The 15,483-nt window shown below is 40.3% G+C and overlaps 1 protein-coding gene across 2 annotated transcripts; it reads right to left on the reverse strand.

The window, feature by feature from the left end:
- Positions 1–414: 414 nt before the first annotated feature.
- LOC147604031 (mechanosensitive ion channel protein 10-like) lies at positions 415–15,071 on the reverse strand. 2 transcript variants are annotated; one of them, XM_086795112.1, is made up of 11 exons: positions 15,043–15,071; positions 14,661–14,948; positions 12,441–13,453; positions 9,762–9,935; positions 8,956–9,636; positions 5,856–5,996; positions 4,784–5,026; positions 4,170–4,385; positions 3,985–4,016; positions 2,050–2,326; positions 415–666 (listed from the first exon to the last, which is right to left on the reverse strand). In XM_086795112.1, the coding sequence occupies exons 3-11, from the start codon at positions 13,392–13,394 to the stop codon at positions 508–510; spliced, it is 2,877 nt and encodes a 958-aa protein (XP_086651238.1). In that variant the 5' UTR covers positions 13,395–13,453; positions 14,661–14,948; positions 15,043–15,071; the 3' UTR covers positions 415–507. The 2 variants fall into 2 exon arrangements, with proteins under 2 accessions (XP_086651238.1, XP_086651239.1); XM_086795113.1 differs by lacking the exon at positions 9,762–9,935.
- Between the last annotated feature and the right edge of the window lie 412 nt (positions 15,072–15,483).

Raw genomic sequence — 15,483 nt, forward strand, 5'->3', positions numbered from 1 at the left:
GACGCATATTTGTAGCCATAGATGCCTCTTGGAGGGAATCTTATAGACCCCGTACAGGGTGCCCAACCCTTCCAAGCTTTGAGCTTTCTTTGCGTTGCCTTCCACGTTAGTTTGCTAGCCATCGACCCTGCATGGCGTTGTGCTCTCCATGCTCGCATTTCTCCTCTTGGTGTTGCCCATAGGCAACCCTTCTTCAAGCAGCCAACAGTCGGCCATCCTTGCCCGCTCACCCCTCATGCTTCCTGCACTGCCAGCCCATCATGGCCCCTAGGGAAGCAAGGGATATTTGGCATGCTCCTCAATTTGAACCTCAACTCATATCAAAAACCTAACATACTTGCAGCTCTCAATTCTCTCAACCTTTAAAATCAAAGATTGATTACAAAATGCTCGATAACCCTGATTACATAATGCTTAAAAAACCTGATTATGAATATATATATATATATATATATATAAAAGGAAGTAGTATTTTGCACCCTTAAATCCATTGGGCTCTGTTATACACTACGTTTTCAGGGTGAACTTGTCAGGATCACTTATGAAAGGAATCCCTGTAACAATTATCTCTTGTTGGGGTAGCTTATAGCCAATATCCAGGTCTTCTAGTTGTTGCTTCAGATGAAGCAATAAATTGCTCCGCCTTTGAGTTCTCTCTGCTCCTTCCTGTATCAAAACAAGGACTTTTTTTTGTTACCATGTAGATAAAGATTTGCATAAATTGCGTTTATGTTTAATTGAAATAAAAAGTGCTAACAAAGCCATCAAGAAGTATACATGACAAACATACTCGCACGTGTACATGTCCGCTATGCACATGCATACTCGCATGAATGCAGTGTGGGCATGCACGCACACACACAAAATGTAGTAAAAGTATCAACAAAAAAGGTTGAGAGAATAAAGGAAGTAGCGAAACCGTTTTGAGACCGGAGATGATGAAGCTAATGACAAAAGCGTTTCTCTGTTCGAGTCTCAGAACGAGCTTGCTCGCTTCTGACCCCGACTAGAAAAACAAAAAAAAGAATGAATATAGGTTTCTAGCATCTGTGGCAATTGCTTTACTTGGACCTAGGATGCAAAGAATTTTAAGGGAAGAGACAAAGAGCACACAAGGAAAGACACACAGATCAAGAAAAAGCACTTCAAGGTATGCAAATTAGCATTAGACAGATGAGGATTGTTAGTTACAAACTTTGGGGTAGAAGAACAAGTCGCTGCAAACAAAGGTTGATTTCCAACAATAGTATACCCATTCAGAGGCTTTCGCTAGAGAAGATATCACATTACTAGGAATGTGCACAATTTCCTCCAGAGCAGGTTATGCAACAGGTCACACATGGTTGATCCAGCATGGTAGCTCACTGGTCCACCAGTGCAGTCTCTTCATGCCACGTAAGTGCAAGCATGCACTTGTCTTTTTTTCCCTGACTGAAAAATAGCCTGTGCTGTTTAAAAGCCTCTTCCATCAGCTTATGAGGGCCATCAAACACAACAGTAATTTCATGGATGTTCCAAATAACGATGTGGGGGTAGTCGTGGACAGCAACAAGACCAAACCTAGAGACACCAGGGAGCGATTTAATCTCTATGAAGCCTGGGACACCAACTGGTCATGCCATCTATGCAGTCAGAGATATGGTGCAAGTGGTCCCTTTGGACTTGGTTCTGCAATCATGCTTCAGGACACTTCACTCTGCAGTGGACACTGATGAGGAGATTATAAAAATCTTGACTGCATAATAGGTCTGGAGATAGTGCTGTACAGAGGCCATTCAGGGTATCCAGACCCTCCATGCTCGGACCTTATCACTATCTTGTCAGGGGTTACTCATAACCTTGCACCCATATGGACTAGGATTCAAGGATCTTATAAGACAGCCCCATACAGACACGAAGTGCCTTCATGCATAATGTGGCCACTCAGGTACTGGTTCTGAATGGAACCATCCGGTTCAGCCACTCAGGAACCTTTCAAAGTAATCAAACATGTCAGCCATCATCAACTCATCCAAACTATGCAAAACAGCCTGATTACAGGATATTTACCTGGAAGTTTAGGTGATGTCTCATCCACATAGCCATCTTCATCTTGGTAGAATCTTCTATGTCTTTACACACAATTCGGACGTCCGGATACCAAAATTGTGGCAGCCCCTCGATGTACTTCTGGATTCTTTCCTTCAACACTGCAACTTTCTCTACAGGTGTCCGCATGTGGATTTGGAACTCAATTGAATCCCACTGGTCCGGACTACGGTAGTAGTTCGAGATTGGTTTAGTGGAAAGCAGAGAATTCGGGTAATACATCTTCTCATTAGAAGAGCTGTAATCAAATAGCACAAATTTTTCATTATTTTTAATCGTGAAGTTTACATGAGACTCTTTTTTTGAGACAGATTCTAGTCTACTATGGGCTAGAGCCTGTCACTTTATTCAACGCATTGCTCTTGGCTGCAGCGAGAAGGGGCCAAACCCACGACCTCTGTGTTGGGACTTTGACCCCCTAAACACTACTATACAGAAATGTACTCTCCAGGATTGTGTATAACTATACAGAAATGTACAATCCCACTAATAAGGACACCACAGCCTGCTATCTATACTCTACTCTATCGCCCGATGGTGCACCCTGCTCTCTCCTCTGCTCTGGCATCACTTGAATTTCAAGATCAGCTTGGTGCTTCTCCACTTCTCTCTGAAGGGCAGTCAATCTCTGCCTTTGTACCATACGGCAAAGTATCTGTTTTTTTGGTTACAACACCATATGGCAATGAAAACCGATGAACATCACCATGGTAGCCAGGGTCTTGACTCTTGGCACGATCTCCATAGCTGAAAGTCAAATCCCTGCAAATCTCCCTAGTCCTTTTCTCTAGTAGTCCATATCTGTCCACTAGGAAAGCTGCTGATGACTACTTTTCACATTTGAATCAATTATCTTCGACCATCCTTCATGGATTGAGAGTGTGTCAGTCTCCAAGCAGCACAAGTTCTCGAATTACAAGTGCCAAAGACTTTGTAAAGATGCTACTTGTTGAAGATCCTAAATTTGGCTGATTTATTTTAGTTAATGGCCAAGAGAAAGGAGGAAAATGCAGCTCTAAATTCCTGTATGAAGTCCAAGAAGACTGCAGTGTCTTCTGCAAACTCGTTGACCATACGTTCATTCTCCCCTTTGATGGGAAGAGGACACCAATATCCATTCTCAAGAAGTAACTCGTGACCTTTCCTACGAATATGAGAAGGGGACATTTCCTGTTGTACTGATGTAGACATCTGAAAAGCTCTCACATTTAGCCCCCTGAATAAGCACCCCTGGCTGTGAGCTGTATGCAGGGTAAGGATAAGAACACTCTAGCCCATTCCTCAAAGAAACCAAAGACCCTGAGTTCACCCTACAAAGAAAATACCTGTCCACCTTATTGTGATATGGTCACACACCCGAAATCTCCTGGGCTACCTGCACTCTCCCAAGATAAAGGTGCCTCGAACTCCATGTCATGTGATTCTATCTACTACTGCCCCACCCCACCAACATAATCAAAATTTTAAAATAGGGATGCATACACCACCTGGAGATCCAGATAAACATGTGGAAAGGTCCTCCGAAGTTATAAATTTCCTGGAACTACTTGCACCAAGGAGCAAGCAAAGATGCTCCATCTCTCAGGTGGCATGAGTCCCTTGTGCATCGATTAGTGTATTGTGGTCTGCAAGCTTACCATAATCTCCCCTCTCCACTCTCCAAGCTCTACTAAAAAGAAGTGATGCTGTGTGACCGCTTCTCTGCTCTATCCTACAAACTTGAACGCCATTGAGATGCTATTCTATGGAACCTTTGGAAGGCCACAGAGCTTTGGATCTTCAACAACACAAAGATGCATGTATGTATACATGCATGCATGCATATGTATGTTTAGAAATACATTTATTTACCACATATCTAGATCAGAAAGTAGAAAGAGACATAATTTCCCTAACCTGAGTAGTATGGTGTTCAAGATATTCATTTCCTGTTCACCATAGCCATCATGCGCACTTATTAGAGTGGAACCATAAATACTTGTTATGATTTACCATGATTAAGCAGCAATGGAGTTATAAGCTACGAAAAAAAAAACATTTCTTGAAAAAAAAAATGTAGAAAAGACAAAAACGTAGCATACCTCTACAAGCATACTCTGTCCGTCCACAACAATACGATCTCCGACATCGAATGGATGCGTGACAAAGAGAAATATCAAAGATTCAAATGCATTCTTTGCAGAGTTGCCAAAAATAAACACAGAAGGCAGGAAAACTGAAGTGAAGAAGACAAGAATCTTGGGTGTTTCAACTCCGAAAATCAACACAAAAACAGGAACAAGGATCAACACGAGAACCTGCAACAAAAGCAGCAGTGTTAAAAGGCAGCTTCATAGTACATTCTCAGAAATAAAACAATGGAGAAAGAAGCATAGTCACCAGAAACGAGAAACGGGAACGGAAACATTCAAGGAATGGGAACGGGGAAACGAGTTTTTAGGGGTGAAAACGGCCGTTTCCTGTGACAATATCACTTGGGAAACGAGAAACGGCCATGGAAATAGATGGGGTCCTGAAACTGAGAAACGCGTTTCAAGGGACTGAAGCAGCCATTTCGTGAAAGAAGAGGGTTATACATATATACATACATGCATGCATGCATACATACATATATATTATACATGCATTCCTACATCCATCAATACATACATAGTTTGCAAGCCCTTCATTTTATGTAGAGCATCATAGCACATACCGCATTCAGTACTCTATGCAGCTTCTCGACGACTGTTTTGTTGTCATTCAATGTCAAACACAGAGCCCTACGCTCTTTATATACATTGACCACCCATTTCATGACTGATTCTTTGGTGATCTCTCCGTTCTCGTTCGTCTCAAACAAAGCAAAGGCTCTGCCCACTTGCTCCTCAGGTAGAAAGTATATGAAGTTTTGGACTGTGATGCACCTTTTACCATGCTTGGCCATGTTATAGAACACCTGCAAAACACAAGGTAAGACAGCCATTGAATGAAGAATGAAATCACCGACAACAGGTTAAAAACAAAACAACAATTAAAACTTTTATTTTTGAAAAAAAAACTTTTATTTTTGATTTTGCAAAATTTTCAAAATAAAATGAAATTAACTTGATACTTCAAAGCCATATCATAGCTAGTCCATTATTGTATATAATTTGTGGGCAAATGTGTACCATACACTAAGTAGTCCATCTATCTAAACACAACTTACTCCCTAAGGGACCAAGGAGAAAGGAAGATTTTGGAATTTTGGAATATTGGAATGAAGTTATCGAACTTGTGTTCATGCTTGGGGAAATATTTTTTGTTGTATGGCCTGGCCACAGAATCAATGTGTGGGTCACCTACTTGTTGTATATAATTTGTAGGTTTTCAATGGACATTGGTTGTCCATTACAAGTATGGAAATATAGCGTGTATCATACACACACATGTACATGCACATACACACACAAACTCCCCTCAACCCTTCCACATTTGCAACCTAGACACTAACTAGGGCAAAGGGAATGTGCCACGTGCCAGATCCCTCTAATATAAGTACTTGATCTAATATGCTACTTAGTGAGTCCCATATGAATGAGGTATTGGGTTCAAATCTACCCTAGTGGCACTTGTTTTTTGCCCTATTTTGCATTGTAGTGGGAAAGAGGAGAACCAATTATCAATTTTTGACTAGGAGGAGTAAGCAATGCATGCAAATGCATGTATGTATGTACATTAAGATTTCTACTTTGTTCTTAAACATTGTATACGTACATTAGCTTCACTTCGAAAATTGAACACACCTGTTTGGCAACAATTTTTGCTTGAACTTCACTATTTATTGTAGCATCCCCTTTCTCATGAGATAGCATGGAGGAGTATGTTTTCAGATTTGTATTTCTGATTGTTTTCATCAACCTCTTTAGTGTCCAAACCGAGACCGTCTGAAAAAAGAAAATGAATCAAAGGGCTCAAACATATGTTTTCTTGAAAATATATATATATATATATATATACTAACCAAAAACTTTTTTGAGGTCCAAACTTTTTAAACATAATACATTATTTTCTATTAGCTTATCTTTAACCTTGGTATGCCACACACAAATTCTTTTTTGGGGTGTGTATTGTGCTCTTTTTGTTTTTTGTTTTCTTTGAGGGGGGGGCTTGGGCTTTGTTAGTGGCTCCAAGTCACATAACTATAGAGCACATGTGCATACATAAGACATTTCCAGGTCACTTGATTCTACCTCGTGTGATCACCTCAAGGATACTTTGATGCCATTGCATGCATGAGAAAACAAAGCTCTCTTTTTGCCTTTGTCACTCATGGCCCATCCTCGATGCTCCAAAGTATGTGTTTTATATTCAATTAAAAGGTTGTTCTTATGAATAGGGTTACAAGTCCAAATAGGAAGACAGGACCAACTCGTAGGTTTTAATTAAATCCATGATATGTATCTGAGCGAGAACAATGATATTATAGATATTCAATCACTTCACCTCAATACATGAAAAACATCCTTGAATTGCTTTTTGTGATGGGAGACCAACAAACACATTGTATGGCCATGATCTCAATGGGGGGATTTTAACATAATCCAAAGCAAGTTATATTAACTCATCTATCTTCTCTTTTTGAACCAAGATAATGCCATAAATAGAATTGCATTTTCTTTCTTTCTTCTTTCTCTTATACTACTCCATAACACATGCTTACACCAATAAAAGACTAATAGAGTAGTAGTTAATTTCTTAAAAGTGTAGTTATTAATAGACTAATAGAGTGGTTATTAATTTCTTTGCATACAACGTAACATTCCAAAATCCTAGAGCTTTAAATACATATTGGAAAGTTTTAAAGGACTTTTTTTTAAAATGCCATTAGAAAAAATGTGGACTCATTTTTGGACCCTCTAAGAAATACCAAGTCATCATTCTATTACGAAAAAGGGGATTGTGGATAACTCTATCCATAGTACCTCAAAACTATATCATGTAACATATCATTCTTATGCACCAACCTCCGACAAAAAGTAACCTCAAAAGTTTCGGAAGCCTCACCCTCATTGGTCCTTATGGAATATTCTTTAAAATCTCAAAGAGCTTAAAAGGCCCAAAAGTGAGTCCAAATTTTCCCTAATGTTTCAAACTCAACAAACTTCATTACATCTCTTGCAACATTAACCATGTTTAAAAGAATAACCCTTTCCAAAATCCTAGAGCTTTAAATACATACTAGAGGCTTCTCTATTAGAAATTGCAGTCTCACAAAAAGCAATTACCTTTTCAACTCAAGATTATCCTTCACAAATGAAAGGATAAGATATTTTTTGGATAAGTGGTCTAGTCTTTATAACATTCAGTAATATTTTTTTAAACTTTAATGTCCTTGATGGTGGTTGATATAATTAATTTTATAAATTCACTCCTTGGATCAAGATTCTAATATTTTATTTGTCCAAATTGTTACTCATGATTCAAAAAAAAACTTATGATATATTTTTAACAAACAGATTAATACTTAGATATGTAAGAATTGAATTTGTGATATATTTTTAATTAATACATTAATAATCAAGAATATTTATTTTAAAAAATAAGCTACTCTAAGTCTTTATTGCTCCAGCTTATTAAAAATAACTAAAATGTCACATGTATAAGTAATCTCAAAACTAATAAATGCTCAAAAAGTATAAGTAATCCGAAAATGAAATTTGAGATTACAAATAGCAAATAGCAAACATCTTACTAATAAATGCTCAGAAGGTATAAAAGTAATGTCAAAATAAAATTTAAGTTCATTATTTGAGAATATTATAAATAGTTAGATATATCGCTAATAAATGCTTTTCAAAAGAGCATCAAAATCATTCAAGATAAAACTAATCTAGTGTTTTTATAATAAGCCTCTTGCTGATGTAGCTGAATTTTGAGCATAGAACTATCTAAATTAATATATGGACAACCTTACATACTCACTTTTTGAGTTCAAGTAAAAATTAACAGCTCATAACTTTTGTGTACGTTGTCAGAATTGGATGAAATATGTATTGAATTGAATAATTTGGACATTTTGGAATAAATTAAAAATTGTGTAGCTAAAATGTGAATGTTGTATCTCTGTTCTCTTATGTAGTGGGTCTTTTTTTGTAGACGTTACATTGAAAAGCAAGGATTAATAATGTTATGTTCTGTACTTTTGTGAATGGTTTATCAGGTATTCTGATGATGGTTTTTTTGGTTCTTTTCATCGTCTGATTGTATCGTTAATACCAATTTCTTAAGGCCCTAGTTCCCTCTGCATCTTAGACTATTGATACTCTAAAAATTGATAAATTCATTCCCATCTATATACCATTCTCTAGAGGGGAACTTGCTCACTGCTGGTGCAAAGCTATACTCGGAGAATGGTAATCCTCCCAAGGCCTAAGGTGGGGGATGGAGAGATGGCAAAAAGTGGTGGGTAAACAGGAACAATGGTGAGAGTTGGTTGACGGTGGAGCCAAGTTATGTGGATGGCCCGAGGCCCCTTTGGAGGAGGAGACGAGTTCGGTACGACAAGAGGGCTGATTAGTGGGTCAAGCAAGGCTCTACAAGGGCTGAGAAAAAAGGCATGAAGACAAATTAAATGAGAGGATGCAAAGCAAGGAGATTAAGAGAGGGGGATGGATCTCTGCCCACTTTCGGTAGCTTTAGATTTGAGGCTTAGAAACCAATAGTAGCTTTGAATGCCAAGAATAACCAACAAAATGGTTTTGAGACCATTCCTGTACTTGAAAAAACCACCCAAGTGTAACGTGTACATAAGCAAACACAGATGTATGCACATTTTAGGAGACTACAATAATACACATATGTAGTATAAAAGAGAAAATGCAATCATTAATTCATCCAACTTACATCTGATGTCAACTCTTGCAGCTTCTCTTGCTGAATTGTATCTGGGCTTCTTGCACTCGTAGGCAATTGAGGAGCTGACACCTTCTGGCCTGGTGATTGCATTGATGTGCTTGCTACAGGTGTCATGCACCCTATATCAATGACATTGTGATGGGGTGCCTCCTTTTCCCCCATGCTTTCCTCTTCAATAGATCCGTCATCCTGGGTGTGGAGAGATGATTTATCCTGCTGCATCTGCATGCCATATAGATGCGGCGTTCTTATATTGCTTAGTTTCCTGCAGCCCTTGTGCCATATCGCTGTTAGCTTTGAATGAACAGTCCTCCTCCCAGGTAGATTTACATCAAGAGTTTGATCCACAATTTGAATTTCTGACTGCAGGTTCTCTGACTGCACTTTTAGAAGAGCTTTTGGAAATGGTACCTTTGGAAGCTTCAGTGAATAAGCTGCACCCTTGTGTTTTCTCAAATTTGTGACCATTTGCTTTGAATTAGATCTATCTGTACAGTCACCGTGTGGTGTGATTGGGGGCCCAGAAAGCCTCTCCAAAAGGTACTGATTGAAGACACATTCTTGGATCCTGTCAAAATACGCCTTGCGATGGAAGCTGTTGGCTGCAACTTTTACAGCCAGAACCTTCAACATCCAAGAGATAGATGCCGTAAAAAGGCACCAAAGTATCTAGCAAGTTGAAATGATAGATTATTGTATGCACAACGGGTCGTCTCTTGATTCTAAAAGATTAATTCACTTTAATACATCAACATAGCACAGTGAAATCATTATTTCAATGATAAAACACAGACCCTCGTCATGATGTTAACAGCTAGTGTGTCTTCATGTCCTTGAAATATCACCTCCCAAACTCCAAGAACAAGTGCTAGCCAGATGCAGCTCTTTACAGAATGCCGCAGCCCATATACAAAGTAGAGGACTTTCTTCTTCAAAAGGTAATGTTTTTCTATCAATGACACAAAGAGCTTGAAACATGAAAATTGTCAGGACACATTGTCAAGTAAATGCTAACAAATAGTTTTCCTTTCCAAAAACAAAAAGGTATATATGTATTACAAGCAATAGAAGGTAGACAAAATCAATCATGATATTTTTGTCATCGTATGTGATACCTGCAGCGAACAATCTGAAGGTTTTCTGATGATGAAAAATCCATGTCTTTTTATCCTCAAAATAAACTATAAATCATAGTCACTAGAAACGAGAAACTGGAACGGAAATGTTCCAGGAATGGAAAAGGGGAAACGAGTTTTTAGGGGTGGAAACGACCGTTTCCTGTGACAATATCACTTGGGAAACGAGAAAGGGCCAATGAAACGGATGGGGTCCTGAGACGGAGAAACGCGTTTCTAGGGACTGAAACAGCCGTTTCCTGTAACTATGATATAAATGCTCTTTTTAAGCATGACATATCAAAAATTCACTTTGCTTCCAAAGAGGAGCTTGAAATGCTATGGTAATGAGCCACATTGCAGACTTTAATATGCACAACAAGATTCCTTTGTTTCAGACTCACAACAGCATTGCAACATTTGTTAACGAAACCCATTTTAAAACGGTGCCAGTTATACAGCATGTGCAATGGTAGCAGGAGGCGGCTTGATTGATGTCTTCAATTTTCCTTGAGCTCTCCCTTGATTTCTATAGTAGAGGATGGAAGCTTAAAGATCTTTGTGGAAGCCCTCTAGAAATATCCTAGAAGTTCCCAGATATAAATGATCTGGAGAGAAATTTTAATGTGGCAGGTCAGATGTTTGCTAAAGTAGCTACCAATTGGCGATGACATGGACATAAGGTGATGGCATGCCAATCCACCCAGGGCGGGGGAGGGGGGGGGTGTGTGGGGGGGCACATATGACATTCTATGACATCAGAAAGCTCTTAACCGGTGGACCACAATGATACACACCACTCAGATAGATTCTAAATGCTTTAGAAAACTATAAGATGATTTATATCAACATGTGTGGAACAAGTTAATGTGTTCCCCACACCCCCCCCTCCCCCCCCTCTACTTTGTATTTAGTCCCAAATGAAAGTAGTGTCGAATTTCTATATGCATGGTCCAGGCATGAAACACATTATTGTCTGCTACTCTTGGATGATCCTTGCATTATCAGAGGGAAGTGAAGTTTTTTCTCCATCCAATTCTCAAGTTGCATCTGTGATGCCTGTGTACTAGAAACAATAGGCTGCATCTTGCTGGACCATGAAACAGCTACACTTCCAAGGTCAAAAGAATAACTGGAGGTACATTCATTGTTCGCCTAATCATGCATCCAAGAATCCTCATATCCACTGGTCGTGTGTCAATCCTGTAGTACTTAGTAGCTTGATGTTGTACGATCCTCTTTTCTGGATTCGGATGTTGTTTTTCTGGTGCACCCAGGTGCTTTCCTTTCCTATTGCTTCAACTACATATAAATGTGAAGATCGGTGGTGTTGAAATAGATAAGGCTCCGACCTCTCAATTATCATCAAAAGACAAGACTTTGATGCTTCGATCTACCGTTATAGACAAGGATTACAGTCTTGCATGTTAAACTTCTTGAGGAGTTCCCGGGTATATTTACTTCAGGTAATGAAAATAGTGTGCTTTCACGCATATGTCTACTCCGCTGCAAAAATGTAGCCCAAATGCAATATGGTATGAGGCCTGAATACTAGTAAAGGGTGCTGACTAGGTGGAGACCTTTTCACTCTTGTATCCAAGATGAGTTCCATCTGCATGAGAGGTCTACTTAGAGCAGACCCGCTAGTTTTTGTCACAACTGCATCCTGTATGTAAATAAAACAAATCCTTGTATGGGTTGAAACAAGTAATAAGGCCTTCTATGATGTGGGCCTCCATAAGACATTCTGACTACAGCTTGTTGGAAAAAATGAATGATGAAGCATTGTGGTGTTGTATGCTGATGATTTCATCTTCACAAGTAGAAATGACCAAAGATTTAAATTTTTCTGCGCACATATTGTCTCATCAAACCGCAGCCAACATTGGTCCTCACCATAATGTCTACTAGAGAGCGGAAGAGGGCGGAGTCTCCCTAACATCAGATAGAGATCCCACTTGGACAATCTTGATTAATCCAAGAGCCCCTGAAAGATGCATCTTGCAAAATACATGCAGATTGCAATGGACCGTAGGCATCATGGGGTAACGTACAAAATACAAAGTCCCTCATTTCAAGAGTTTCTATAAAGAAATCATTCACCTTGGCTCCCCACAAGGCATAGGCTTGTTAATAATCTTCATACTATTGTATGCCTAGAGCAGTATTGTCCCTTGAAAGGATTCTGGTCTATATTAACTTCTCCTGCACTTAAATACAAATGAACACGCAAGAATCCACCATTTCCTATTCCATCGCATCTTAAAACTCTTATCACATATTTTGCTATTACACAAGAAGACAGCATAGTAAGGATACATACAAATCAGAAAGTCAGGAAAATGCTTCATGACTAACCTTCATGATCCATCCAGATATGAGGTGACCACAAAAAATGACGAGAGTTAGGGCCTGCCATCGCCATAAGTTGAGACCCAAGAATGCCACTTTCTCAAGCCTTTGTATTTTGTTAGTGCAAACTAAAAGTGCCACCAGAATCAGAAGGCTACACCACTGAGTAACAATAAGCCACTTATTCTCTTCGAACTTCTTGTTTGCAATGTAATCCTCATCCAATGCATCATGCTCCTCTTCTCCATTTACAAGTAATTTTGTGTTCATCTTTGAGCTTGAAGAGGTGTGTCCGAGGCTAGCATTTGTTTGAGTTGAAGCTGATTGATCCATCTCTAGCGTTGGCACAACACCTGTCGAACCACACTCTACCTTCGAAGTGTGCTCTTCTGCATTCGAGGCTAAGAAGGTTCTCTGACGGGTCAAAGAAGACCTACAATATGTGAGCTGGCTCTTCACAGCAGGTGTTAAAGGAGGTGGATCTTGTAGACGTGTTTTCAGTCGAACAAAAGTCGGAAATGGCATGCTCTCTAGCAAAGGTTCTGTTATGGGTGAGTCGGTTCCAGTACTATCATCAGAATCATGTGAGGAATCACCTGTACCCATCCATGACTCATTCAATGGATTACTTGGAAGCTCAGGAGTTGAAGGCAAAGTAAGTTCCACAAGACCAGGCAATTTTCCCTTGATATAATCAGCACTAGTTGATTTGTCTTTGCCTTCATCCCTTGAATCTTCATGGTCAGAAACTTCTTTGATCCCACATGCACCTGGGTCCTGCTTATTGTCTTGGTTTAGATCTAAGAAACTTTCCAGCCTGTGCTGCCCTTCACTGCCTGCAGGTTTGTTGGCTAAGACATTTTCCCGCATTCTAAAATGCTGCGGAGAAGAGACTTTTATTGCACTGTCATCTTCTCTTCCTGCTGAGTCCTGACTATCTACCATTCTCAAAGTAGCCATGTCACTGACTTTTCTGTGAAATACACCTCATGGTTTCAACGCATCACTGAAAAAATCTCCTGTCACAACATAAGGTTGGAAACAAACAAAAAAGGTGTTGGGAGTGTTTTGGCAAAACACACACACACACACACACACACACACACACACAAGCATTGAATAAATGATTCATAATTTTTCACGATGTTTTTGCGAGGTTCATGTCTGTATTTTTTTTAAAAATGTTAAATGCAATGCCAGCTGATTGATTGATAAGCATTGCAGTTTGCCACTTCCCACCAAAGACCTCCAGTTATCTTCAGGGGTTATTCCAGGATGGCCTATTACCCAATGCCCCCCTTTTTGCACACATAGTGGAGTTCTAACAGTAAGGAGACATTCTCCTTTTGGGCAACTTTTAATGCCTGGACAGGCAGCCACAGGTCCAAATGTATGACTTCGACATATGTGTGGTCATCATGACTGAGTTAGACCAGTCAGATTAGGGGATGCATAGGACATCCAAGGACACATGTCACATGACTTCATATGGCAGATTGAGATGGGTGCTACTACAATAGCATGATCCAAGGACACAGGTCACGTGACTTCATATGGCAGATTCCTTTTGGAGATGGGTGCTATGAATGACTTGACCATCTACAATGGCATGTTCAGGTGGCCATTATCTTATGGGCTCATTTGTTTCCCCCACAGAGGAGGTTTGAACTTTGAGTACATTAGATTACTTGATGGGGTCCCCTGCTTTTGCACATCACATCCACACCTTTACCACTCCACCCCCACCTATTGGAGCAGATCATACTTACCTTTCCTTCACCAGGGCACACCCCCCCCCCCTTCCCCCCATTTCCACTTATATCCGTGTGTCCACTTCCACCATGACTTGGACTGATCACCTGTACAAAAACATCAGCAATCTTGACTTCTCAACTCTTTATCCACACTCTCCTCTCAGCTCAGTTCCATTATTCACGAATCTGTCCGCGCCAGCTTCCCACACACTACATGCTCTATTGTTACATCTCCAAGTGGATCTCAGACCCAAAGTATCTAGTACACGGCTCCACCTTTTACAGTAACAGACATTGGGACGGATAACCCCAACTAGCCTGTTAGCCATATTACAGAGACTCTCTCTCTGTCTCTTTCTCTTTCTCTCTGTCTCTTTCTCTTTCTCTCTCTCTCTCTCTCTCTCTCTCTCTCTCTCTCTCTCTCTCCAGTAATCGAAATCAAATACATTTTGCAGCTTTAAATAGCACTTACAAATCTTGGGATGAGGATGGCTAGCTTCGCTGATGAGGCAGTCCATTAGTGACATGGTGATTTGCTCTTCTGTAATCGACTCTGGCACACGCAGCATTGAAGTGCTTATGCAGCTATCTGGGTGGTGTTGCAAGTCGATCCCCAATTAGAATCAAATGGTCCCCCGAGATGTACAAGGAGGAAAACTACACGCCCTGGTGAAAAGCACGCCATGCGCGAAGAGAACGTTACGACGGTAGCTTCGATCGATTGGCCTTCCAATATCTTCGAGTGTGGCTTGGCAAGACCCTGTTGTAGCAAGTTGTCCGCCCGATCATTATTATTAGAGGAGAGAACCGGTCACCTTGTTGTCCGCCCGATCATTGTTATTAGAGGAGAGAACCTGTCACCCATAACCCTGAGTTCACCCCTAGTTCACTTGGGGTGACAGGAATCTCAGACCAATCATTATTATTAGAGGCATGGTCACCCATAACCTTGAGTTCACCCCTAGTTCACTTGGTGACGGAAATCTGACGGTCCAGATTAGGCAAGATCGTGATCGATCTTGCCTCTTTTCAACCTTTGATCCCTCCTGATTCATAATGTGTCATTTAGTCCCGTGCCCCCCCTCCTTGCCCTTTGTTGCGGCATGAAGTTTCTCCCCCTACTCTTATTAAATTTCTTCCCCTACCAGGTGTCACTGTCCCTAACCATCTCCCCTTCCACGTAGTCAAAGGAGAGAAGGGAGAGAGCAAAGGGAGAAAGGGGAGAGATCTTACCATCTCCCCTTCCACGTAGCCAAAGGAGAGAAGGGAGAGAGCCAAGGGAAAAAGGGCAGAGA

This window comes from Cibotium barometz, chromosome 62, assembly GCF_041138505.1.
Source record: "Cibotium barometz isolate CiBa-2024 chromosome 62, ASM4113850v1, whole genome shotgun sequence".
Taxonomy (NCBI): domain Eukaryota; kingdom Viridiplantae; phylum Streptophyta; class Polypodiopsida; order Cyatheales; family Cibotiaceae; genus Cibotium; species Cibotium barometz.